This window comes from Lepidochelys kempii, chromosome 10 (assembly GCF_965140285.1).
Source record: "Lepidochelys kempii isolate rLepKem1 chromosome 10, rLepKem1.hap1, whole genome shotgun sequence".
Lineage (NCBI taxonomy): Eukaryota > Metazoa > Chordata > Testudines > Cheloniidae > Lepidochelys > Lepidochelys kempii.
Genome location: NC_136389.1, coordinates 62,505,224 through 62,529,142, shown reverse-complemented (window position 1 = coordinate 62,529,142; position 23,919 = coordinate 62,505,224). Strand labels below are relative to the sequence as shown.

General features: G+C 39.9%; 1 protein-coding gene across 3 annotated transcripts in view; it reads right to left on the bottom strand.

Annotated features, from left to right (window-relative positions):
* The window catches only part of MYO5C (myosin VC), a 59,812-nt gene that overhangs the window by 28,399 nt on the left and 7,494 nt on the right, over positions 1-23,919 (bottom strand). For 2 of the 3 annotated variants that reach the window (XM_073303850.1, XM_073303851.1), the window contains exons 2-24: positions 23,741-23,851; positions 22,151-22,316; positions 21,687-21,831; positions 21,097-21,253; positions 19,792-19,935; positions 17,734-17,815; positions 16,688-16,795; positions 16,026-16,132; positions 14,571-14,836; positions 13,460-13,541; positions 13,102-13,242; positions 12,033-12,158; positions 10,560-10,643; positions 9,517-9,651; positions 8,501-8,598; positions 6,798-6,884; positions 6,604-6,715; positions 4,850-5,061; positions 4,173-4,338; positions 3,638-3,784; positions 2,572-2,736; positions 2,247-2,340; positions 1,598-1,661 (exon numbers count right to left, since the gene is read on the bottom strand). In XM_073303850.1, coding sequence (XP_073159951.1) covers positions 1,598-1,661; positions 2,247-2,340; positions 2,572-2,736; positions 3,638-3,784; positions 4,173-4,338; positions 4,850-5,061; positions 6,604-6,715; positions 6,798-6,884; positions 8,501-8,598; positions 9,517-9,651; positions 10,560-10,643; positions 12,033-12,158; positions 13,102-13,242; positions 13,460-13,541; positions 14,571-14,836; positions 16,026-16,132; positions 16,688-16,795; positions 17,734-17,815; positions 19,792-19,935; positions 21,097-21,253; positions 21,687-21,831; positions 22,151-22,316; positions 23,741-23,851 — 2,999 coding nt within the window. Of the gene's footprint in view, positions 1-1,597; positions 1,662-2,246; positions 2,341-2,571; positions 2,737-3,637; positions 3,785-4,172; positions 4,339-4,849; positions 5,062-6,603; positions 6,716-6,797; positions 6,885-8,500; positions 8,599-9,516; positions 9,652-10,559; positions 10,644-12,032; positions 12,159-13,101; positions 13,243-13,459; positions 13,542-14,570; positions 14,837-16,025; positions 16,133-16,687; positions 16,796-17,733; positions 17,816-18,953; positions 19,113-19,791; positions 19,936-21,096; positions 21,254-21,686; positions 21,832-22,150; positions 22,317-23,740; positions 23,852-23,919 lie in introns of those variants that run through there. The other variant, XM_073303852.1, reaches the window with a different exon arrangement.

Here is a 23,919-nt window from a genome sequence, read left to right as displayed (position 1 = left end):
TAAGAATAATGGAACATATTCTCTCTTGTATGTGTCACAGAAGACACTTGGTGGAATCCTCCACCACAACTTGGGCAAGAGAAAATGGGGGATGGGTGGGACAGCTAAATGAGATGGGTGGGATTTCCAAAAGTGCACAGTGTCAGCCTAACTTTGCTCTGAATGACTTCAGTAGGAGCAGAGGTAGGCCAATGCTGAGCACTTCTCAAAATCCCAGCCTAGCTTCTCAGAATCATCTGCAACGTTGATGAGAGGATGACAGGAATGTGCCCAGGCCTCCCTACATCTACCTGGCTATGGGGACTGAGGTAGAGGGCTCAAAGGCAGAACAACCCCTATGTCTAAGGGAAAGTCTACACTGAAAAAGAAAAAAAAAAAAAGCAGTGAGTTTCAGAGCCCAGGTCAACTGACTCAGGCTTATGTTATGGAACTAAAAATAGCAGCGTAGACATTCCCACTTGGGCTGAAGCCCGGGCCCTGAAACCCTGTGACAGAGGAGGGTCTCACTGCTGCAGGCTTTTTTCCCTATATAGACGTACCCCCAGCCAGTAATATAGCGCAAGTGTCCTCGCCTTTCCTGCTAGCTCCCTGTGAGACCCAGGTGGTGGAGACAGTCTTCACTCAGGCCTTGTCTACACTACATGGGAAATTCGATCTAAGCTACGCAATTTGAGTTACTTGAATACCGTAACTCAAAATCGACGTAGCTTAGATCGACTTACCGCGGGGTCCGCACTATGCAATGTCGACGGGAGACTCTCTTACTTGAGAAGGACACAGGGTTTCCAACTTTTGGAGAGGTTGAGTAACCACATTTCCCTGTATTTTAAGGGATGTCTCTTATTTTGTGCTGAATGTTCTACAAATCATATACATTTAGGAGCTACTGTGAAGCATCTTATAAGATAAAAGGTACGTTTTCAAGCAACAATCATACAAAGGCTCATAACATGTGGACGAACTATGTGGTTTTGTGACACAAATGGAAACACTTTGGGTAGTGAGGGCCCGTGCCTTAAAACTAAGCTTTGTCCTGTATTTTCAAGCAAATGCCCTTTATTTCTTTGAAATGTTGGTGTGTGTGTGTGTGTGTGTGTGTGTGTGTGTGTGTGTGTGTGTGTGTGTGTGTGTGTGTGTGTGTGTGTGTAACTGAAAGAGCTGGCTGTGGGCATGACATTGTCTGATTTCCCTAAGGTCAACCCCCTTTTCTGTCTTTTTCCCTCTAAGTCACAAAAAATCTGCCTGGTGTCACCATCAGCCTATTCTCAGACACTGTGGGTTGCAGTGCATTTCCAAAGGCACCATTATGATCAGACTCTCCTCTCAGTTCTCAAAAATATGCTTGAGAATTAAAACAGAAAATTGTAAAAGCAAAATTGATCAAAGGAAACCATACAATTTCCCAGGCACATGACTGATGTCTTTAACCTTCCCTCTGTTGACATGTTTTAGTTTCCTATTCGAATATATACCCCAATAGCCATGGAGAACGGAACGATTTTTGTGTTTATGCATGCATAATTCATTTTCAGAAAGAAAAAAAAAGGCAGAGAGAGAGTAAGAAAAATGTAGTTTTAAAATAACTTAAATTCCATACATTCTTTGTCTTTCTTCTTGTTGTACGTTGGTAAACAGTTGTTTTGTGAGGTCATCCATTTTGTCTGTGGGGAAAAAAATTATATTTGAAGGCTCTTCATGTAACAGTGAACATTTAGAGTAAATTAAAAATTAAGAGCATGAACATGAGTTTTTGTTTTAATAAGCAATTCTTTGGACAGTTTAGTTTAGAATTAACTTATCACATGTAACCACATTAATCCTGAGATGCAGAACCACAGCATAAGCAAGTTCTGACAAATCAACATGCTATGGGTTCTAAAATGTAATTACAGATTTTGATTCCACGTGCTAACCTTTCAAGAGAATTTGGATTTTTAAGAGCAATATACTAAAAGAATCAAGCAAAGAGAAGAGTTTTGAAGGGAATGCTATGAGCTCCCTCAGAGACAAGAGGCAAGGGAGAGAGGAAAGCTTCTGTTCCTACATAGACTCTAGAATGAAGAGCCTGGGCACTACATACCCTAAATAGAGCATTTCAGAGATGAGTAACTAAAGGCCAGATGTCCAGCTACAGTAAACAGACTTCAACAGAGCTATGCCTATTTACACCAGCTGAGGAGCTGGCTCTATCACTGTTCTCCACTGCAACTTTGCAAAACTGCCCTACATCTGCTTTCTTATTGTACCTTTCATTTCCTCAGTTTCCTCTTGGAGCTTCTGTTCTAAGAATGTTTTTTGTTCTTGCAGTTCTGCATTCTGTTTCTCAAGTTTTGAGAGTTTCTGCAAACATAAGAAGTTAATAAAAGACACAAATTAAAAATGAACAAAAAAAAAAAAATCTTTCATTGAAACCCAGGGCTTACAGTTTAAAGGAAATTGCAGACTTTGTTAGAAGTTGCAGATGCTTAGCAACCCTCAGGATCAGGCACTACATAAACCCATTGTCACAGTAGCTAAAAGATTAATAAATTATCTTAAATTGCGACCACCACCAGGAACAGGAAGATTAACCTGTTCCGTGTCCTCCTTATATTTCTTTCCTTTTTCCTCAGAGGTTCTCTTTTGTGTCACTAATTTTTCAAGCTCTAATTCAAGTTTCTGGATTGAATCTAGGTCACTCGCATGAGTCGAAGCCAGGTGAGTCAGCCTCTCCAGTAAGCCATGATTTTCTTTGTTCTAAAATGAGTAAACATAAGTTAAAATGAAACCAAATTAGAGTTTTGTTCCATTCTATTTAGTAACTTATATTATTAGTGAAATACACACATTTCCCCTCCCAAAACAGTTGCAACAGGTTCTGCTCTATCCCTCCATCAGTTACCAAAGCCCAACTTTGTGTCTTTCATTGGAAATCTCTAATAATTGAATATTTGTTCTCTCAATTTTTAAAAACTGTTTGGACACTGTATTAGCAAAGAATGACCTCCAAGAACAGAATCAAGTAATACTTGGACAACAAAAACAATTTACCACCTAACCTTGCCTTAGTTATGAGAAAACAGCTAATCTACTGCCTGACCCCTCCCCTTGCTCATTCATGTTCACTACAACCAGGGAAATTCTGTCTGAAAATGAGGTTAAAGCCATATTATAAAACCAGTTTGGCTAATATGGCTCTCAAAAAATTGTCCCTGAAAGAAAACCATGGTAGAAACCACAAAACAGCAAATGCATCTAAACAGAGTTGCAGCTAATATGGTTCTGATCCCAGCGTGAACAGGATCAAAGAGAAGTGACTGAACAATTGCAGCATACATAGGAACTGCCACACCGGATCTAACCATTGGCCGTCTAGTCCAGAATCCCATCATCAAGAGGGGTCAGTACCAAATGCTTCAAAAAGTACAAGGAAGCCCCTCTGGACAAATATAGAATAGTGTGCCTGCATGGGAAGACAATTTGTGGTTGTTTTAGGCCCTTATCAGGGTCCATACCCCTCATGCAAATTTTTCGTGTCTAATGAACTGCAGATGATATTATTAGCATAAATGTCTAATTCACATGTGATTGACTCGCAATAAAACAAATGCATTGAAAGAAAATTAATAGAAAACATGAATGGATTCTTGTCATCTACCTGGTCTTCTAGTTTCTTCTGCAGTCGCTGAACTCTGTACGAAAGCTGAATATTCAACACAAATCGCCGAATATTCTGAAATCTGCGTCTTGCAAGCCAAGCACGGGCATGTTTCTGAAGGATTACAGCCTTGTGTTCCTTGAGCATCTTTAAAACAAGAGAGCAACAAACTCCTACAATTATTTGGTGGATCAACCAACATCTGTTCAGATGTTCTGTGATTCTATCTACAGGGATAAACAACCATGTTAAAATCCTAACACTTAAAATAGAAACACATTCGAATAGCACATCCAAACCATTGGAATAATCAAAGAACACCACCTCCGACATTTTAAAAATTGTAAAGTGAATGTGCAATAGATCCTGCTTCAAATTATTAGGTAATAAACATTTCATCCACATGCTGAAGTATTCAAGAGTACCTCATGTCAAAGATACAGCATTAAGCATCACTAGAATTTGTCTCCATCATTTTATAACAGCAAAAGTTCCCAAACACTGGGATCTTGGTCAAATTCTTAAATGGCTGTACCTTTTGGAATTTCTTCCTTGCTAGAAATCCTCGCACATAAGCTTGGATTGTTATAGCAGCCACACAGATGAGCTGGCAAAGTTTACGGACAATATATCCCCGACAGTGCTTCTGAATAACTATAGCAGCCCATGCTTGCTTTAGAGCTGTAGCAGTGATAGCTTGCCTTAATTAAAAAGAAAATAAAGTTATTTTTAATTGATATTAGACTCCTTGTGCTCATCCTCTCAAGTCCCAAAGGTTGGACCCAAAAGAAATAATAGGATAAGATGACTATCATTATGTGGAACCAATACTTTTAACTAAATGACATGTCTACAGTCCCAGTTTCATGAGTCAACATTTGTAATACGAGTAATTTAAAATGCTAAAAGTGAGGTCACAGCAGATGGAGGTGAATTTGGGTCTAAAATTACGGGTATTCCCTACTCTGGGGTAGATTCACATTAAGTAGCATTTTAATTTGGACTATTCCTGAAAACAAGTCTAACATACAGAGCCAAATTGTGACTCAAATGCCAAGTGGGCATAGAGCCCAGTTGTCCGGTCAGGCTCAGCCCACATGTGCAGAGCGCTAATCAAACTCTCCCCCATATTTACACTTGCATGTATATGCCAGGCATGAGTCTGAGCTCTTCACACGTGCCCTCATAGCAAACTGATTTATTATGAAGTACCGTACAGCCCGCTGTCCACGGAAGTACTGCTGTATTGTAACAGCTGCTTGTTTTATATGGAGGAATTTCTTCCGTTGATGCCAGCTTCGAACATTCTTTTGGATCACAATGCATGCTTGTCTCAGTTTATCTGACCGCAGTTTTTCTAAATAAGCAACCTGTCCTGCTCTAAAGAAAATTTTTGTTCTCCCAAACTGATACTGGTTAGGATCCTGCAAAAGAAAACCATAGGTTTATTTATAATCTGCAATCTTCTCCTTTTTGGGGGGCAGTGGGACAGGCACAAATAACTGAAGCCTTGCTATGCCAAAACGTCAAAAACACAGTTAACGACAAGCAGCCTCCCTATAGATTTGGGGAAATATTTGAGCTCTGTGCTCACTCCACAATCTTTCTGCTTCAAAAATTAAGGATCTAAATGCTAAAAGAGACTGAGGAATTTGCATAAGGTCAGTTTTATATATTTTGTAGTCACACAGCACTTTTCATACAATTACATCTCAAAGCACTTTACAAACTATGGCCAAAATTCTCCCCCCAGTTACACCATTAACTGACTCTGGGTGTAACTGAAGGCAGTTTCTGGCCCTGTGTATTTATACTTCAGCTGAAGTTCAGTCACCTCTAAGCTGAAGGACTACAAGTAACTAGTGTAATGTGAATACACATCACACAGGAATGATGGAAGAGAAGGAAAAAAATATTTTCAGCAAGGGATAGCCTTGGTGTAAAACGTGACATGGGATCCTTAATGTTTAGAGCAGGTAGGCTACTTTCGGAAGTCTTAAGAAGCCACATACAGTAAACAGCAAGGAACTCAATTATCCACTTCAAGAGGATGGAAGGCTGAGCTGAACTTGCTAGGATTAAAGCTTTGGCTTCAGAGAGTTTGATTGCAAGATAACACATTATTAGAACAGCACTACGCTTTACTGTATTCCACTTAGCATGCATGTAGCACTTTCTTTTCATTGACCTAAAATGCTTTACTAAGATAGGTAAAGTATCATTATACCCCTTCTACAGATGGGGAATCAGAGGTGCAGAGAGGTTAAGTAATTGCTCACACTGAATCACTGGCCGGTGGAAAAGAACAGAGGCCCTGTGCTCAATCCACTACTCCACAGCTGATTAAATGACCTATCTAATAATAAGATAAATAATATTTAAATCATCATTCATATTTAAAGAGTAAATACTTTTGTGAATTGGATCCTTTGTATTTATATTTAAAGCTGCAAGTGTGCCACAGAGATCACGGATTCCGTGACTTTCTGGAATCTCCGTGACTTCCGCAGCTGGCCCCAGCCGCAGCGGCTGCTGCTGGGGTGGCCCTGGGGCCAACTGCTCAGGCAGCCCTGGGCAGCTGGCCCCAGGGCCACTCAAGCAGCGCCCAGGGCGGCTGGCCCCAGGGACCACCCCGGAGCAGCAGTCCCGGGAGTGGCCCCGGAGGCTGTCGGAGCAGCGTTCCCCAGGGTCCTCGGAGCAGCAGCTGGCCAGGGGCAGTCTTCCCCTGCCACCAGAGCAGGGGCCAGCTGTCAGCCCCCACGTTCTCACCAAAGCAGCGGCGCCCTAGGGCCGCAGGAGCAGCTAAGATTTAGTCAGGGGTATTTCTAGTATAAGTCATGGACAGGTCACAGGCCGTGAATTTTTGTTTACTGCCTGTGACCTGTCCATGACTTTTACTAAAAATACCCGTGACTAAATCATAGCCTTATTTATAACGGATGACAGCACAGAGCAGAAATGCTAACCTGGATTAGCCTCTGCAAAACAGTCTTGCAAATCTTTTTCTTGTCACTTAAAGAAAGTTCATGCTGCGTCATGAGAATGCTGTAACGGCTGAAAAATTCAATGTAAGTCCACCTATAAAATGAAAAATTGGTGAATGTAAATTATTTCAGCAGATCTAAATATATGTATTCAAGAAAAAGGAGTAGTCACGTACCTGGATGGATAGCTCTGTGAGCTAATTCGAATAGTTTCCAAAACACCACATGCTCGCAGTTGTTGCACCACCCTTTTTGAGTCAAACCTAAGGGAACAGAACTTATACATTATTTTCTTCCAGTTTTTATATGCCATGTTTATAACCATTGTACTTCTTGCAAAGATTAGTACCTGTATGCATAATTGGAGAGATCACAGTTTAGTATAGAGGTTCTTTACCAGCAAAACAAAATTGCAGGTATTAAATATTTCTGAATTATATAATAATGTCCTACACACACATACACACTCTCTCTCTCTCTTTCTATAAACAAACACACATACCCCCCCCCCACACACACCTTTTATATTAAGGGCCTAGTCCTGCAAACACTACTGAGTATAGTACTTAGTACCCACCGATCAAGTGTTTGCAAGATCTGGCTATACAACAATGTATTTCATTTCTAGGATTTCTGGTATCAGAATTTATTCATAAAAATGGTATTTAATGGAATGAATACTACTTTGATAATATTTAGATCAAATGAAGAAATTTAAATTTTGTATTTCTATTCATGCCTGAAGCACTCAGGGTCCCAAGGGAGTTTTCAGGATCTCTTATGTCTGACCCAAATTCTTTGTATGGAAAAAAACATGGAAATTGAACTTCAGGGCTTCCTCCCAAAAGACAAATGAGCAGTACATTTATTTTTCTCTTACAGAGGCTTTGTTCCCTTCAGTGCTAAATTTGAAAGTGTATATTATCAAATGGCACAGAATCAGTCAGTATTCTCAATATATAACATACATACGGGTAAATTCTCACTAGCAACTTTAATAAAAAGTGTTTTATATGGTCAAAGCCTATTTAACCACTCTTTAGAATGCCAAATTCCTGAACAACAGATCTTTGTGGCTGTGTAATATGGTACCACGAAGGCAGACTTAGTGTGTATATCTCCCTCGTCAATGCATGTATCTGTCAGCACTATTAACAGACATCACATCTCTGAGCCAAGAGATTTTCCTGTATCTCTGCATGTGAAACTCATTAATGGTTGCGTGCTTATTATGATTAAAGTCTACTCCAATTTCAAAGCGATTGGTAGCAGTGCTGGCTCTCAGAATTCTGAAACACTTGACAGACACATAACATTAAGAATGCTCTACTTATTCACAACTATTTCGGTGCGTGTTGTAAGTATTTTAGGAAGAAGGCAAACATTTTGGATGTGATTGACGTTGCACGCAGGAACATTCACAGAAAAGAGCTAACACCTTTATAAATATTTTTGTTAAAAGGATAGGTAGTATGAAGTAGCGACTTTTCCTCCCAGAAACCCAACTGTACTAATCCATGTCACAGAAGGTCGAGCACACCCATACAAACTATCTACCCACTTAAAACTAAAATGGTCAGCGTTCCCTCCAAAAATGTTATAGCAAAGAAACAAAAAAAATAAATCATGGCTTGAGACCTTTTAACTCAACAGAAAATTTTCCAGTGTCTTAATAACTATGACCAGGTGAATCGTGTAGCATTAATTGCTTATATAAAAATATTAAATTGTTTTATTTTAGTAATCTTTACGGGAATAAAATACATTCTGTATCTAAACTTCAGCTAATAAAAACACTTTACTGATACTTGGCTAATCTGGAAAATAAGAACATATATTCAGTCTTAACATAGTATTTCAACAGCACTAGTGTACTCACTCAAATGGTAACTTCTGATCATTTGGCTTTATGCATCGTACATAGTGAGGAGTGGTTGCATTAAGTGTTTCCATAAGTAAATACAAAGAACTGCGGAACTAGAAAATATTAAGATAACAATTTAGCTAATTTAACGTTCCTATCAAAATAATACATCTTTGACTTTTGATTCTGAGTTAGTCTCTAGCTGGAAACTGTGACAAAAAATATAGACAGCAGTCCTCTCAGAGTTCTGATAATTAAAATGTTGGCACTATTTACCGTGAATGTTTTCACACACAAATACACAAACACGCCCACTTGCACACAAAACTGGGATACTAACTAGTAGCTGGGGCTATCCCTAGCTGTACAGCACACTAGACATCCTAGAATAATGTTTCTAAATACCATAGTACCAGATATGCACTTATGAATAAATCTGAATCTCACGCCCCCAAGTACAAATTCCTGAATGCCCGCACTTCACCAATATTTTCTACTTCATAGAATCATAGACCCAAATGGTTAGAAGGGTCATCTAGTCTAGCCCCCTGCCAAGATGCAGGATTTGTTGTGTCTAGAAAGTGCTGTTTTAGGAGGAATATTGAAGAGTCATGGCCACCCCCTCTTGGCTGATGTTGGGGACTGAACTGGAAACCTCTAGGGCAGAGGTTCTCAAACCTGATTGCACCACAACCCCCTTCCAACAATAAAAATTACTACAAGACCCCAGGAGGAGGGAATGAAGCCTGAGCCCCGCCGCCCTGGGTGGAGGGGCCAAAGCCAAAGGGCTTGAAGCCCCAGGTGGGGTGAGGGTGGGGCTGTAACCTGAGCCCTGCTGCCCTCGGGCTTCAGCTTTGGCCCCAGGTGGTGGGGCTTGGGCTTCGGCCTGAGGTCCCAGAAAGTCTAAGCCAGCCCTGGCGACACCATTAAAATGGGATCATGACCCACTTTGGAGGCCCGACCCATGGTTTGAGAACTGCTGCTCTAGAGTTAAAAACATGACTCTTTAGAGCTTGAGCTAAACTCTATACCTTATTGCCAACCGTCGTCCGGAACTGTTTGTTAGGTGGCTTGACCACTGTTTTTGCTGATTTGACTGTTATAGCTGACCGGAAGGGTGAAATGGGCACTGGATGGTCTTGAAAAAAGTTTGCACACAGATGAAACTAAAAGCGTAAATGAAAGGATCGCAGTTAAACACTGAGAGTAATTGTAATAATGTTTTAATATAAGAATTCTAATAATGGATGTACAGGACAAAAAAGACATTGTCGGTCTCAGATCTTAGGCCAAATCTTGTAGCTTTTGAGACTGGACCCTTTGATTTAAGATTCATAACTAACTAGGAAGCAATTACTGCTGGACTTCATTTCACCTGAAAGACCTGAAGCCTGCAATTAGACCTGCATGGAGCCTCACTGACGTCAGCGGAATTGTTTGGGGGTACAGGGATACACCCGCGTGGACATGATTACATGCCTGGGTTAAATTCAGACTATTCATGTTATTTTAAAAAGGTTATTTAAAACTAAAAATTTGTTTTTCTTTGTCAGCTTAAGTTAGATTCTTAACAATAGGGCTGCATAGTCAAGAGTAGTAGGCCAAAAAGTGATAAAGCTCTCTCTTGTTTTCACCTTACATCTGCTTGAAAGTCAAAGTAATTCTTTCTATGCCTTTCCATTATCTTTTGTCTCCTTTTAAAAATAATCAGTGCCCCACAGACATGATAAACTATGCAACAGATCAGTTTGCATACACCTCAAGAAAAAAAAGCAGTTTTAATAAACTGAGATTTCAGTTTCAAGCTTCAAAAGGTTGTTTATAAAGAACATTACAAAAATACTTAAAATATTAAACTTGCTGGGTAACTATACACAAGAATAAGTCTAAACAGCGTTCTTTTAACTTGCAGTGTCACTTTGGAATTATTTTAGGTCCATAGTAAGAGTTTTCAGGAAAAGCATTCTTAATTTAATAACATTAGATCAAAGTATTTTCATCTTAATCTTTATTCATATTCCACAAGAATTCTGGTATCGCTAGTAGAATAATCAGCCATGATGAATTTACTAACCTTGCTGTTTTTCAAGATGTCAATCAATACTTCATACACTGTATCTCTGTTTTTTTCCAGAAATCCTTCAGATTTGTACTCTACCTGTGCAAAAAAGTGAAATCAGTAATCATAATGGCAACAACATGAAAAATTAATGAAAAGAAATTCTTTTACCCCTGGGCGGTGGCACTGGGTGCAGATGGGCTGGTCTCAGAGACCTGGTCCAATATTTTTATTATTCCTAACCAATGTAGGTAAAATTCTGTCTTTATCAGTTGCATTGTGCCAGATGTATAACCAGCAATTGTAAGAGCTGGACAAACTGGCTCAATATGCAGCCAGTTGCATTTTTCTTCTGTTTTGATTAGGAACGGCATTCAGTCCCAGCTACCACATTCAGCAGCCTGCAATGTTCTTGATTGTTAGCAGAGGAACACCTCCTTGACAGCTGACCACCTTCTCTTAAGGTCATCATGCACATTGTGGTTGGACAGTCCTTCTAATGATCTCATCTCATTTATCCACTGCCTTCTGTTACTCATTTCCCCAACTTAAACTCTAAGGGGCCCCTGAAACTGAAAACTAAGTTTCAAATATAAATAAAATAAAGATACTAATAAAACCTGATGATACTTACTGAATGTGTGTCAGTTGGACCCCTGACTATTTTGCTTATATGTTGTATGCTTTTTCTGCAACTTTAGTCTGAAGTTTTTGGTCTTATACTCACATACTAACAATTGGGGGCTCTTTGAGACAGGGACTTTATCTTCCTATCTGTTTGTACAGCACACTGTGGGCCCATAGCTAAGGCTATGTTTTTGTCACAGGTATTTTCAGCAGAAGTCATGGACAGGTCACAGGCAGTAAACAAAAATTCACGGCCCAGGACATGTCCATGACTTTTACTACATACCCCTAACTAAAACCCGGGAGGGGGCCGTGGGCCAGGACCCCCCTGCTGGTGCTGGAGGGGGAGAGACCAGGCTCCCTACCCAGCAGCGCGTATCTGCAGCTCCGAAGGAGAGAGAAGGCCGGGGGGCTCCGCACGCTGCTCCCGCCACAACCGCTGGCTCCACAGCTCCCATTGGCTGGGAACTGCAGCCAAGCGAAGCAGCGGGAGCCCGGCCTGCAGGCACGGAGCCCTCTGGCCCGTCAGCCTAGGAGCTGCAGAGATATGCCGGTGGGAGCCAGGGAACCCCTGACGTAAGCACTGCCCCGCACCTCAGCCCCCTGACCCAGCCCTTGAGCCAGCACCAACCACTGCAGAAGTCATGGAGGTCACAGAGTCATGGAATCTGTGACTTCCATGACCTCCATGACAGACACGCAGCCAATAAATATATAATAAGATAACAACAACATATATTGAATATAGCTTATAAAGATGGCACATGTACAATTCCATTTACACTTTAATAGATTTTTTTCCTTCCTGAATGTTATGTTGGTTGAAAAATGGTGAAATAATACAGTAAAATATACACCTACCTTATCAGCAAAGTGCTGGATGATAAAAGATGTGTTTGACATTTTGGGCTTTTGAAAGAATGGGTTCTTGTTGATATAATTATTATATAGCTTTTGAAGCCAATTTTCATCAGTCCCGTGAGGTAACTATAAAAAAGCAAGCTGTGAGGCTGTTTAATAAAATACTGTTGGAATGTTAACAATGAGGAAGCCACTTACTACCAATAAATGCTATTCAAGCAACAGACATACAATGTGTTGTGATGATAAATAGCATCTGAGTTTTAATCTCTTTCAGAATAGCCAAAAATTCCCTTGGGAAAACCATTTTAAGAAGAAACAGGGTCTTATAAAGCAGCCAAGGTACATAACCTGAGAAAGTTCTGTAGGCAGGCAGACCTCCCTGCCATGAACGCTGCTCCTTGTTCTGAAAGGGCAGTGGCAACATAATTCCAAATGAGGCATAATTTAGCTGCCCAAGAGATCTATGACAATCAGGCCAAGAGAATGGTATTGGGTGAATCACTGGGCTTGATCAGTAACTTTTTACCATATTATGCATAGTACTGATTCTGAAAATCAGGTCATAAGTGACTTGCCAAGGTCACACAGAATCACTTTGGATTCTCTTTCCCATGCCTGTCCTTTACCATTAAGGCCATTCTTTTCCTTTTAGAGGAAGGGCCTCTAGGGGTACATGGCAGAAGGGAAGGAAAAATGGAGTCAGAAGTGGGCAAAGAAAAAAGGAGAGGAATAGTGAGAAGAGAAGCCTAGATGGCGCACAGGGAGCTGAAGGGTGTGTAGAAGGAGAAGAGGGCAGAGATGTAGGACTGGAACAGTCAGGGAGTGCTTGAAAGTGAGGAAAGGAAGCTTGAATTTTATGCAGAATAAGAAAAGAAATTAACAAGAGCAAATAGAGATTCTTTACAACTTTACAAAGATTCAGAGAATGATTACTGCATCAGCAAGGTGCTCATCTTCTTAATTTAAAAGGAATCAGAATATGGTTTAAACCACAAATTCTGCCTGAAACACAACCTGCAGAAATGTTTTCATACCAGTTCATATGTATAACAAATTTTAAAATTACCAAGCACTCTTCATCTAGCAGCTCTAAAATGCCCATTTTAGCTTCAATAAGGTCAATGACTGGTTGGTTGTCATAAAAGTCTATTAGAGTCCATGGGATGTCTTCCTTCATATATTCCTCTTGTTCAAGTTTAAAGACATGCTATTAATGAAAAATGTCAGCATTATGAAAAGCACATGTTAATAACTCAGGAACAAAATATAGGCATTTGGAAAATAGAGGTAAGGTAAAATATTTGTGTAACATGCAATAAAGTATAGATCTGAAGTATAAGAAAATCTCTTTTCTAAGTATTGCTAATCTTTACAATAAAGACACCAATCAACACATACAACTGCAGCAAAATATATATACAAACCTGGTTAAATTGTTGTTGCAGTTTTTCATTAGCATAATTGATGCAAAACTGTTCAAAACTGTTCACATCAAAAGTTTCAAATCTGAAATACATTTGAAAAATTAGGGGCAGATATTATTAGATAGGAGAAAAAAAATAATCACGATCACTTAAAAGTGAGTGCTAATGTCCCGATGGGATTTTGAGAGAAAACAGCTGCTTATAAGGAAATTACTTCCTAAACTTTCAGTTTCTTAGAGGAGGTCTACACTTGTGGTGGCATGTACAGTACAGACATTGCAGGCCCAGCTAGCATGGCTATAAATAGCAGAGTACATGGTGAGGCATGGCTTAACTGAATAGAGTGGGCTACATGCCTGAACCCTATGCAATAGTCCCTACACAGCTCTCTACATGCCCAAGCAAAGCCTCCCATGCCTACACTGCTATTTTTAGCAGTGTTGTGTCCCGCTGCTAGAGCCTTTCCCCTCCACAGCAAAAGACTCCAGCAGCGGGGAAAGTCTCCTCTCCTCACGGCTTCCCCCTTCCAGAACCTTTCCCTGCTACCTCAGACTGCTGGAAACGTTCACTGCCTCATATAGCTACACACCGCAGTGAGAGTGGACACTGCCTGCCTTTCACCACAGTATGTGGCTACATGTACTATACACACGCAAGTGTAGACAAGGTCTTAGACCTAATGACCAAAACCCTGGTGTGCAATGGGGCTGCTCTGTGTTGCAATGGTGAAACAAAGCAACCCTAAAGTTAACATATCCAGCCATCAGAGGAGCATCATCCCATCTCAAAGTGACAATACAACTTTAAATTGATCTTCCCAAATTTACTTCTGATAAGGTGCATATCAAAGACCAATGTCCTAAGATGTACTAAATCCAAGATCAGTTGTCACCTTGAGACACAGATATTGATATCCATCAAAATAAGAAGTTGCCATTGCCCTTCATGCAAAAGATTTTATGGCGCAGAAGACTGCATCCTTTTGATTAAATGGATGCCAATTCATTGTAGGAAATACATCATATTTCCCAGATATGTAGGAATAAGAACTGGAAAACAGAGGAGAGTTGTATCATCTGAAAATAATTTTTTTCACCAGAGATAATCTTACCCATAAATGTCCAAAACACCAATAAAAGTGTGCTGCTTTCCAGAAAAATGCAAAGCTTTGTTAATTCTTTCCACAATGAAGTCAAACAGGTGAGAATAGATCTTCTTTGCCAAAGCATCCCTTGCATTAAGAGCTTGGAGTTTTGTCATAGGCTTTATTACAGTCTCTGAGGTAGTGATAATTTTTCGGTGGCATAACCATTGTGCCACTTTGTCATTGTCTAAATCCAGAAGTTCACAGAATATATTGAGATGTTTATCCTCCAGCTTTAAAGAAGAAAAATAAACATTACTAGATCTTATGAAAAGTTTTAACTAATGGATTATTACGAAGGCTAAGATTTTGTCATGGGTATTTTTAGTAAAAGTCATGGACAGGTTGCAGACAATAAAACAAAAATTCATAGAAGCCCATGACCTGTCCCTGACTTTTACTAAAAATACCCTGGGGGTGAGGGGGAGGAAGAAGGGACAAACAGAACCTTGCTGGGGCTTGCAGCTGCTCCAGCCCCACTGCTGCTCCTGCAGGCCAGGCCACCAGAGCAGCGGTTCCCTGGGACTGGCCGCCAGTCAGCTGTTTTCAAGCAGCCCTGGGACTGACAGCTACTCCAGCCCTGCCCCAGAAGACATCATGGAGGTCCCGGAAAGTTACAGAATCCATGACAGAATCATAGCCTTAATTACTGCTTAAAATGTCTGGTGAAAACCTGGCTCCATTGAACTCAATGGGAGCCCTTGCCACTAACTTCACTGGGGTTGGGATTTCAGCCTATGATTGTTGGTTTGGTTTGGTTTAACTGGTTTTTAATAACACAGGCACTTCTTACACAGGCAAAACTCTGTTGATGTCAATAGACATTTTTCTAGAATAAGCACTGCTGAAAAGGACCATTTATACAACCAGGGATGGACCAATTAAACTGCACCTCATATGGGCTGGGGACTGCATAGGTGGCTTTAACCTGTCTTATGGTTTCCCTGACCTTGAGATCACCAAGTGATGGTGTGGTCCCATGGCACAAATCTGAATGGCCTTGAGGATGATCTGTTTTGCAGAGGCTGCAAACAGCTCCAAGGGGTCATTCTAGCAGCTGGGGATCAGCTGGATGCAGGCACATCTCAGCCACACACCTTCCCTTTGTGCCACGAGTCAGGAAGGGGAGTGGCATAAACACCACCAGCTGAGGATTCTGCTGGGCAGGAGGAATCCTAAAGTGGCCTTAGTTTGCCAGGTTTAGGGCTGCTTTATGCACCCAAAAATTGAGACCAAGTATTTTACAAAGAGTCTTGGCAAAGAATGCTCACAAGGTAGGATGTCCTAAGACAGCCTGTAACATAGAGATAGAGGAAGGACGTGACAGGTAGCTGGGGAAGATACAAAAGGATTGGCAATGACCCACCAGATAAAGAAAACTAAATATAATTATTCAAATATTTGAATGAGCGAATGTCTTACACTGACTGAAGATTTTTCATCACCGACAGCTGTCATTTGCACATTGCCTAAGTGTAGGATGGCTGCCAGTATTTTAAAAACATCCATCTGAAAATCCTCCTTCAGACCTTAAAAAAAATCCCTATTCATTTGAAATACTCAAAGCAATAAAAACAAACATTAATAAAAAGAATGCTCTAGGAATACTTGCAATGCTGTATATAATCATTAGCGATTCTATAAGGACTTGGTGAAGACACTGCTGGTTGCTGTGTAGAGCTATAGCTCTGCCTACTCTCAGCCCTCCCCATCCCCAGAGAAGTAATTAGAGACAAATCCCTGTACTCTCCTGAGTGGTGCAGGGACAATTCCACTTTGCCCTTCAATAGATCACACAAGAGGGTAGGAAGACTCCTTACCTCCCTTTCCTCCACAATATGCCAGCCTGAGGCCGAGTCAGACTCTAGCTCTAAGTAATTTATACCACTAACAATGAAGACCAATTGCTAATAGCCAGTTGATGTTGCCAAGTCCCATTGAAGCAAATAGCAAAACAGCAATTCTGCAGGTAACTGCTACACATTCTCCCTAGTTTTTTTCAAAACTTATTTGTCATTGGTCATTTCAGAGCCAAGCTCGCTTTGCTAGTTTATCAATATGTGTTGCCAAGTATTCTCATTTACCTAGTAGAGTGAACGTCTTCTGGGTCTCCATCATATCTGCTCTGTCATCGACTCCTTCAATAACAGTGTTGCCACCCATTCTTGTATAATTAAATTCTTCTGCATGCCCTATAGATGGAAAGTAAAACTTATAACAATTAACATACTTGATAGTGGTACAGAGAGAGTCTTTCATCAATAGGCCAGTAGCTATGAATGAAAATGGAATGAAAGCTGTTACCATCTGATAGTTCTTCTAAAATGAGCTCATTGTCTTCGTGTACTTCCGAAATAAACAGGAATCCACATAACAAAACCAGTACAACTTACACTAACTGACACCCCTTTTGGAAATCTAACAGAGGGCTAAGGATTGATTGGTAGGGAGACAAACCCTCTTGAGGCTGGTCCTCCAGATTGCAGTTTAAGCTCACATGGAGCTTGTACCATGTCACTGCTCTGTGGACAAATAAAGAAGCCTTCACTCGCCAGGACTGTCAATATGGCATCCTTCACAAGCATATTCACTAAATAAAGAGTGTGATTTTCAAAAGACACCTAAGGACCTGATCCTACACCTCTGAAGTTAATGGAAGCTTTGCCACTGACTACAGTAAGGCAGCTCAAACCCTAGCAACTTAGAGTATGTCAACACTGCGATGAAAAACCTGTGGCACCAAGTCTCAGAATCTGGGTCAGCTGACTCAGGTTCGCAGGGCTTGGGCTGTGGGGCTAAAGATTGCAGTGTTATGTTCAGGCTCAGGCTGGCGCCTGGGCCCTGAGACCTGCCCGTCCCATGAAGTCTCAAGCTCCACCCTGAGCCAAAATGTCTACACTGCAATTTTTTAGCCCTGGAGCAGGAGGCTCATGAGTCCGAGACAGCTGACATAGGCCAGCCATGGTCATGCTGCAGGACTTTTATTGCAGTGTAGACATACACGCTGGCCCACAGGTCCCACTGAAAGTCAGTAAGATTTGTGCTCTAAGAGACTTAGGGCTCTTGAAAATCCTACCCTTAAAATGTAACACTGCAAAGGTGAAGAACAGGTTACTTTCTTGAGACATACCCAATTTAAGATGCTTAAATTCTGGTTGCAGAGCAGAAGCACACAGCTGGTAGAATATATGGTAATTTCGTTCATTCTCTGACTGCAAACGAAATAAAAGGAAATCATTATATTGGAGAAAGAAAAATAAACATGGAAAACATGTGGCATTTGACTATAATTGTAGAAGAGTGAATTATCCAAGTGTAAATTCTATTGCAATCTAGTTTGAGTCAAATATTGCCTATGCTAAAATGGATAGGCTTTTAGAATTCAGCAAGCACCTTGGCTGTGACAAAACCAAGTGCACTTTCTCTGCAAACCTGCATATCAGTGTGCAGAGTTCTTGCCAAAGCTGTTACTTTAATAGTTGATTCAGATAAAAAACTAACAAGGGCTGGCAAATATAGCAATGAGCACTACTTCCTTTGGGAGTGCTAACTGAAACACTATTCACAGAAAGTGGAAAGCTCTCAAGACTATTTTTATAACCATCTGTTAGGTACAGAGGTAGCTGTTCTCAGTACCTGAGAAGTTATAAACACAACTACAAGCAAGCAGTAAAATGTTTTGATTTGTGTGTGTGTTTTTTTAAACAAAAACAACCAACCACCAGATATTTTCCATGCTATTTTAGCACCATTATTTCACAATACCCTAAATACTGACATAATTAGCCCCTGATCCTGCAAACACAAACACACATTTAACTTTACATATATGAGAATAAAGTGAAGTATATTCATAAGTGTTTGCAGGATTAGAGCCTTAGAAAAATAGGTTAAATAAGATTCCACAATGCTACAGTTTTTGCATCTCAAAGTTTAGTGTTAACCACAACCTGTTTTGTCAATTTAACCTTAAAAGGATTTCACCTATTATGTGTTACTGAAAAAGGTTTATGTTTACAATGTGCTTCTATTAACACTGGCTTTATTAGGGAAAATAAAAAAAATCCATCTGATCATTTACGGTATCTAAAATTAATGAGATCGTTGATCACTTATATCTAACTTCTATTATAAGAGAGGAATTTCAGTTGATTATGCCACCCCAAACAAACACTCTGCCCTCCCAAAGTGAGAAGTGGAAATTTTGCTAACCAAGTTGCCAAAAATCTCACTTTGGATAGAAGTTTTCTAACACTGTTGTAGCTTGGATAGTGCCTAAATTTGTCAATCGCTCAAACTATTCACTTTAAAGAGCAGTCTATCTAAGTACTTAGCCCATCACCACAGTACCTGAGAAGGTTCAAAGTATTTACTTTCATCTTCCACTTAAACCTGTCCAAACAAGTGACTTAATCTAGCCAAGCCTCCAATGTGACAACTTGAAATTTGAGAATGAAGCAACGCAGGTTTTGCTAGGGGAAAAGAAGTTACATTCTGGTTTGCTGTGCCATCTAAACTAGCTGAAAAAAAGGAATAATGTTAATTTCAGTTAAGTAAACTTGCAGGGAATTTTTGCCCTCAAATTCCTCAGCTTCATCTCCATTGTGTATTCCAAGATCATCAACATTATTTCTTAATTAATGCAAATGAAACACACAACCCATGCACATTCATTCCTTCTCTCCCCAGAGTCAGCTCTAAAACACAATCTGAAATACTGAATTTCAGAATCTATGCAAGCCACCTACTCTATGACTCTAATGACTCTAAAATAAGCTCCATTGCCCAGAGAGGCCAATGTACCGCACAGAGCAGCCGATCCCACAACTCCTCCTCCTTCTACCTTGGCCCTGCCCCCATCTTGGCCGCACAGAGCAGACTTCTATTTTTGTGGCTTGGAGAGGAGAAAAATTTCAATGTGATGATATTGGTGGGAACACAATGTCTCACTGCATTTCCTACTGTGAGACCAGAGCCTTTCTGCTCTCCTCCATACGGTGTAAGCAGAGAAGGAATATATATCCCTAAATAACATTGGTCTCCTATTCCAAACAAAGGTACACACTAAGATTAATACAAATTATGCAAAACTTCACCTACCTCTTTTAGTATAATGCTAACAAAGTTAAGAGAGTTGTACAACAGTGATTTCACTGAAGTTGGCTTTTTTAAACTTTATTTCACTTACTTGAAAGACAACTCTGGATTTCTCAAGCAGGTACGTCCTCATGTTGGCGCCAATGATTTGGTGTGTCTGATCAAAACTGATTTCAGTGTACTTCCCAAACCGACTGCTATTATCGTTGCGTGTTGTTTTCGCATTGCCTACAGCCTATGAACATGGTGAACCTCTTTAATGCCCAGTTTGTGTCAACAGAATCATTCATGCTGTCCAGTTTTCAAATGTGAACATCTAAAGAGGAGTAACTCTCTCAAAGTATGGCACGTAAAACTTTGGGCATTTATGCATCTAAGGATCAATCCGAACATCCAGAAATGGGATTTGGATGTTCTATTATGAAACAAGTTTGGAAATTGTTTGTTTAGAGACTCTGAGCCTAAAGTAACATGCATATATTAAACGCAACTCTATACAAACTAAGCACTAACATAAATAAGTCTCCTTTGTGGATGGGTTCTCAACCTTTTTCTACCCACAACAACAAAACCACCCACTTCTTTTCTCCTGTAACCATATATCCAAGCATCTTTTCTGCTGGTGCAGACAAAATAATAAAACAACCCGCCCACATAGTGCAATATACAAAAATTTGATTATTTTTCAAAAGTTCTTTGTGATGGTACGTGTGTGTGTCAATTTGAAAATTTACATTTCAAATATACATAAAAAGATAAAGGCAAACATTTTCAAGTTTGGGTTCCAAAATACAGAACCTAAATAAAGTGGCCTGATTTTCAGAGGTGTTGAGACTCTAATCTCACTCAGAAACTGAAGAGAGATGTGAGTGCTCAGAGCTTCTGAAAAATCAGACCTGTGATTTGGATGACTTAATATGGATTTCCATCTGCAAGCACTTAGACTGAGTTCAAGACCACCTACAATTATCATTAATGCTCACGTTAGATAGTGTTGTTGCTGAGTTATTACAGATGATTCCAGTTAGAAAAGGAATTTATTTTTTTAAAAGGTGGTTAAAGGAGAAGATGGTGAGATGAAAAGTGTGACAGCACAAAACTGCAATAAAACAATAAGTATAGCCCACTGGATACAGTTATATACATTATACTCAATACTTCACATAGGCAAGAAAATTAAAACATATTTGTGACACGGAAAAAAGTGCACATATATGTTGAATATTTTTGATGTAGCAGAGCATGTCACAGGACTGGGCTCTTAATATGCACACAGTTTACTAAGAGTTACTGAATACCTGGAATGCTCATTGACTTCTACCATAGGAGCGCAGCAACTTTCAGGATTCAGCCTTTAATGAGTATAAAGTCCCTTTACTTTCATCCTTAAATTTACCTCTGTTATTGGGTTGGATGCCAGTACTTTATCCTCCACGTGCGCATTGCTGTTTGACTTACTGACTGTGGCAAAGTATCTCATAGCATATCTAGCAGACACAGTTTTTCCAGCTCCTGATTCTCCACTGACTATAACAGACTGATTCCTGTTGTTTCTAAAACAGGACGATAAGAGGAAGATTTTAAATATCTTGCTAGTCTAAATATATAAATGCATGGGATAAATGTTATTGTGACCAGCACCACTGCCAGCTTTCATCTTCTCCTTGGTCTTTTGGCTTCTCCTGTTTTGTTTGTCCCTTGCAGGCTGTAGTCAACACAAATCACTGAGCTAGGACCACCTTTGTCCTTTCCCTGTGAGAGGTATTAAGAAGTAAATTCCAGAAACTCTTTACCCCTCAGCACCTCTCCTCAGAGGTTACAAGGTTCTCTTCTCTTTGAGGGTGGGCTGCATGAAATTATCCAGACAAAAGGAATTTTAGCTGCTTGGACATTTACAAAACAAAATTCAATTACATTATTTTCCATCAGATTTTTGAATTATATTTTAGAAGAAACAAGTGTTAAACAAATGAAAACAGACAGTACCTTGCCATTTGTTTGTAAGCCTCTTCTGCCACAGCAAATATATGTGGATCCATATCCCCCATGTTCTGCCCACTATATGCATGGATAATGGCATCCCCATATATTGGCAACTGTTTATAGGGGTTCATTGCAACCAAAATGATTCCTATGAAAGAATACACAGTACAAAATCAGATGTATCATCCCATTTTCTACAATACCTAACAAAAGGTAAGATATTGAAACTAGAAACCTCAACTAAATTGCTGCGTTGTAAAAATATTCATATCTGAACTAACCACTACACAAGGGCCTGATCACTGAAGCAGTCCTTATTCATGCATAAATCACCCTGGCTTCAAGAAACTTAATTAACAGATTTCAGGAAAACAATTCTGATCCTATTGTACTTTCAGCAGCAAGAATTTAAACTTTTTAAAATTTTTCGTTTGTTTACCTGAAACCCTGGGTTTGTTTTTACATACCACTATAAGTGTAGATAAGTTTTGACTCCACAAAACGAACTCTAAGATTGTGTAGAACAGCAGGTTCATGGAGATAGCTAAGTGCGGTGAGGTCATTTTCACCAACAAGTATGTCAGGATTTCGTAGAGGTGGCAAAGGTGCTGGATCAACAGGGTAATTCAATTCCTGACAATACAAATTACATGAAACGCACGCGTAAATACATATTGAACTTTTTGGCTACCTTTGTCCTAACTGTTCCATGGATGATGGATCAGTGCCTGATCTTGCATTCCGTGAACACCAGTTAACTTCCAGTGACATCCATGGTCATTTTAGTGTACAAGGAATGCAAGATAGGGCCCCTCAATGTCTCATAAAAAAAAAAAGGCTTATTTTCTCTCTCTTTAATATATTGTACTGAAACATACTAAGTGTTTTTTACATGAAGCCTCTTCAATCAATAAAGAGAACGAGAGGTTTAAATTAAACATAAAAAACTCTGCAGTAGTTTAAATGCTATCTAGGGAAAGTGAGTGTAGCTGGAGTGTCCTTTTGCCCAGGTGTCCCAGGTGCTGGAATAGCCTATGGTCTTACAGGCAGCTGGTCTTAAGTTAGCGTCTAAAGACAGCTCTAACTTATCACAAACCTTTGACTAGATGGGGAACATAAAGAGGAGATAAAGTTACCTTTTCGTTCCCCACAAGTCCTAGAAAATCTGGGCCCTAATCTTCAAAGCCCTCTGAGGGATTGACCCAAATAACCCAAGGAAGCCCCTTGTTCTATATGATCATGTCCTTGCATGACAGCTACAGTCTATTGGAACAATAGAACTGTCATCCTGAAGAGTGACATGTATGCGCAGGACAGGCAACTGGCGCATGATTGTGGAATGTGCTTCCCAAAGAGCTCATAATAACCCAGGACCTCATTGCCCTTTGAAAAAAATGTAACCCCCCACTTTTCTGACCTGTATTTCCTTCAGTAACTCTGCTTTTATCACATTTTTTAAAAAGTAGTCCTTATAAAATGGGGAAAGGAAAGAGAAACACTTCTTGTGTTCACATAAACAAATTTGTAAGCTGCACAGATACCAAGGTGATGGGTGCAGTACAACAACTTACAAAGAGCTTCGCTCCCATCTCCGTCCTTGCACCTCAGACAATCAGAAAAACATACAATAACTCATTCTCAGGCAAGGGAGGTGTTCACAATGTATTTTGGAAAAAAGTAGTGTCACAAATTAGAGGATCATAATAGTGTGGTTCTACTGTATATGTACGACAAATCATATACTAAAGCGATGAGTTTACAAAAAAATCATGGACAAGCTCCTCAGAGAACTCCATAATTGGCATAGCTCCATTTTCCCTTGTCAGTGCAATGGGGCATACACTGACAAGTGCTGGCTGGTAAAATTAAGCTCTTTACATTTTTTTAGGGGATTGCTACTTACTGTACAGTTTTAAATGGCTAGAAAATCCTAAGATTGCAAGATAATCAAGAACATGGTACTGGCTACAGTCAGAAACAGCATCCTGGACTACATGGATCAGTGATCTGATCGAGCCTCTCATTAAAAATTGAAATAACTGTGTATTTTTTCTCACAGTTCCATCTTCTAATAGTAGGTGAAGCACATGGTCTCCTGTTTTGTAGCTCTTTGTGATTTCAGCAGACTGCCAAACTTCTTCATTGTCAGGGATCCAAACGCTGTTGTACTACAACAGAAGAATAAGATAAGCATTAACTCTGATGCTATCTTAAACATACATTTGTCAGATTTCTT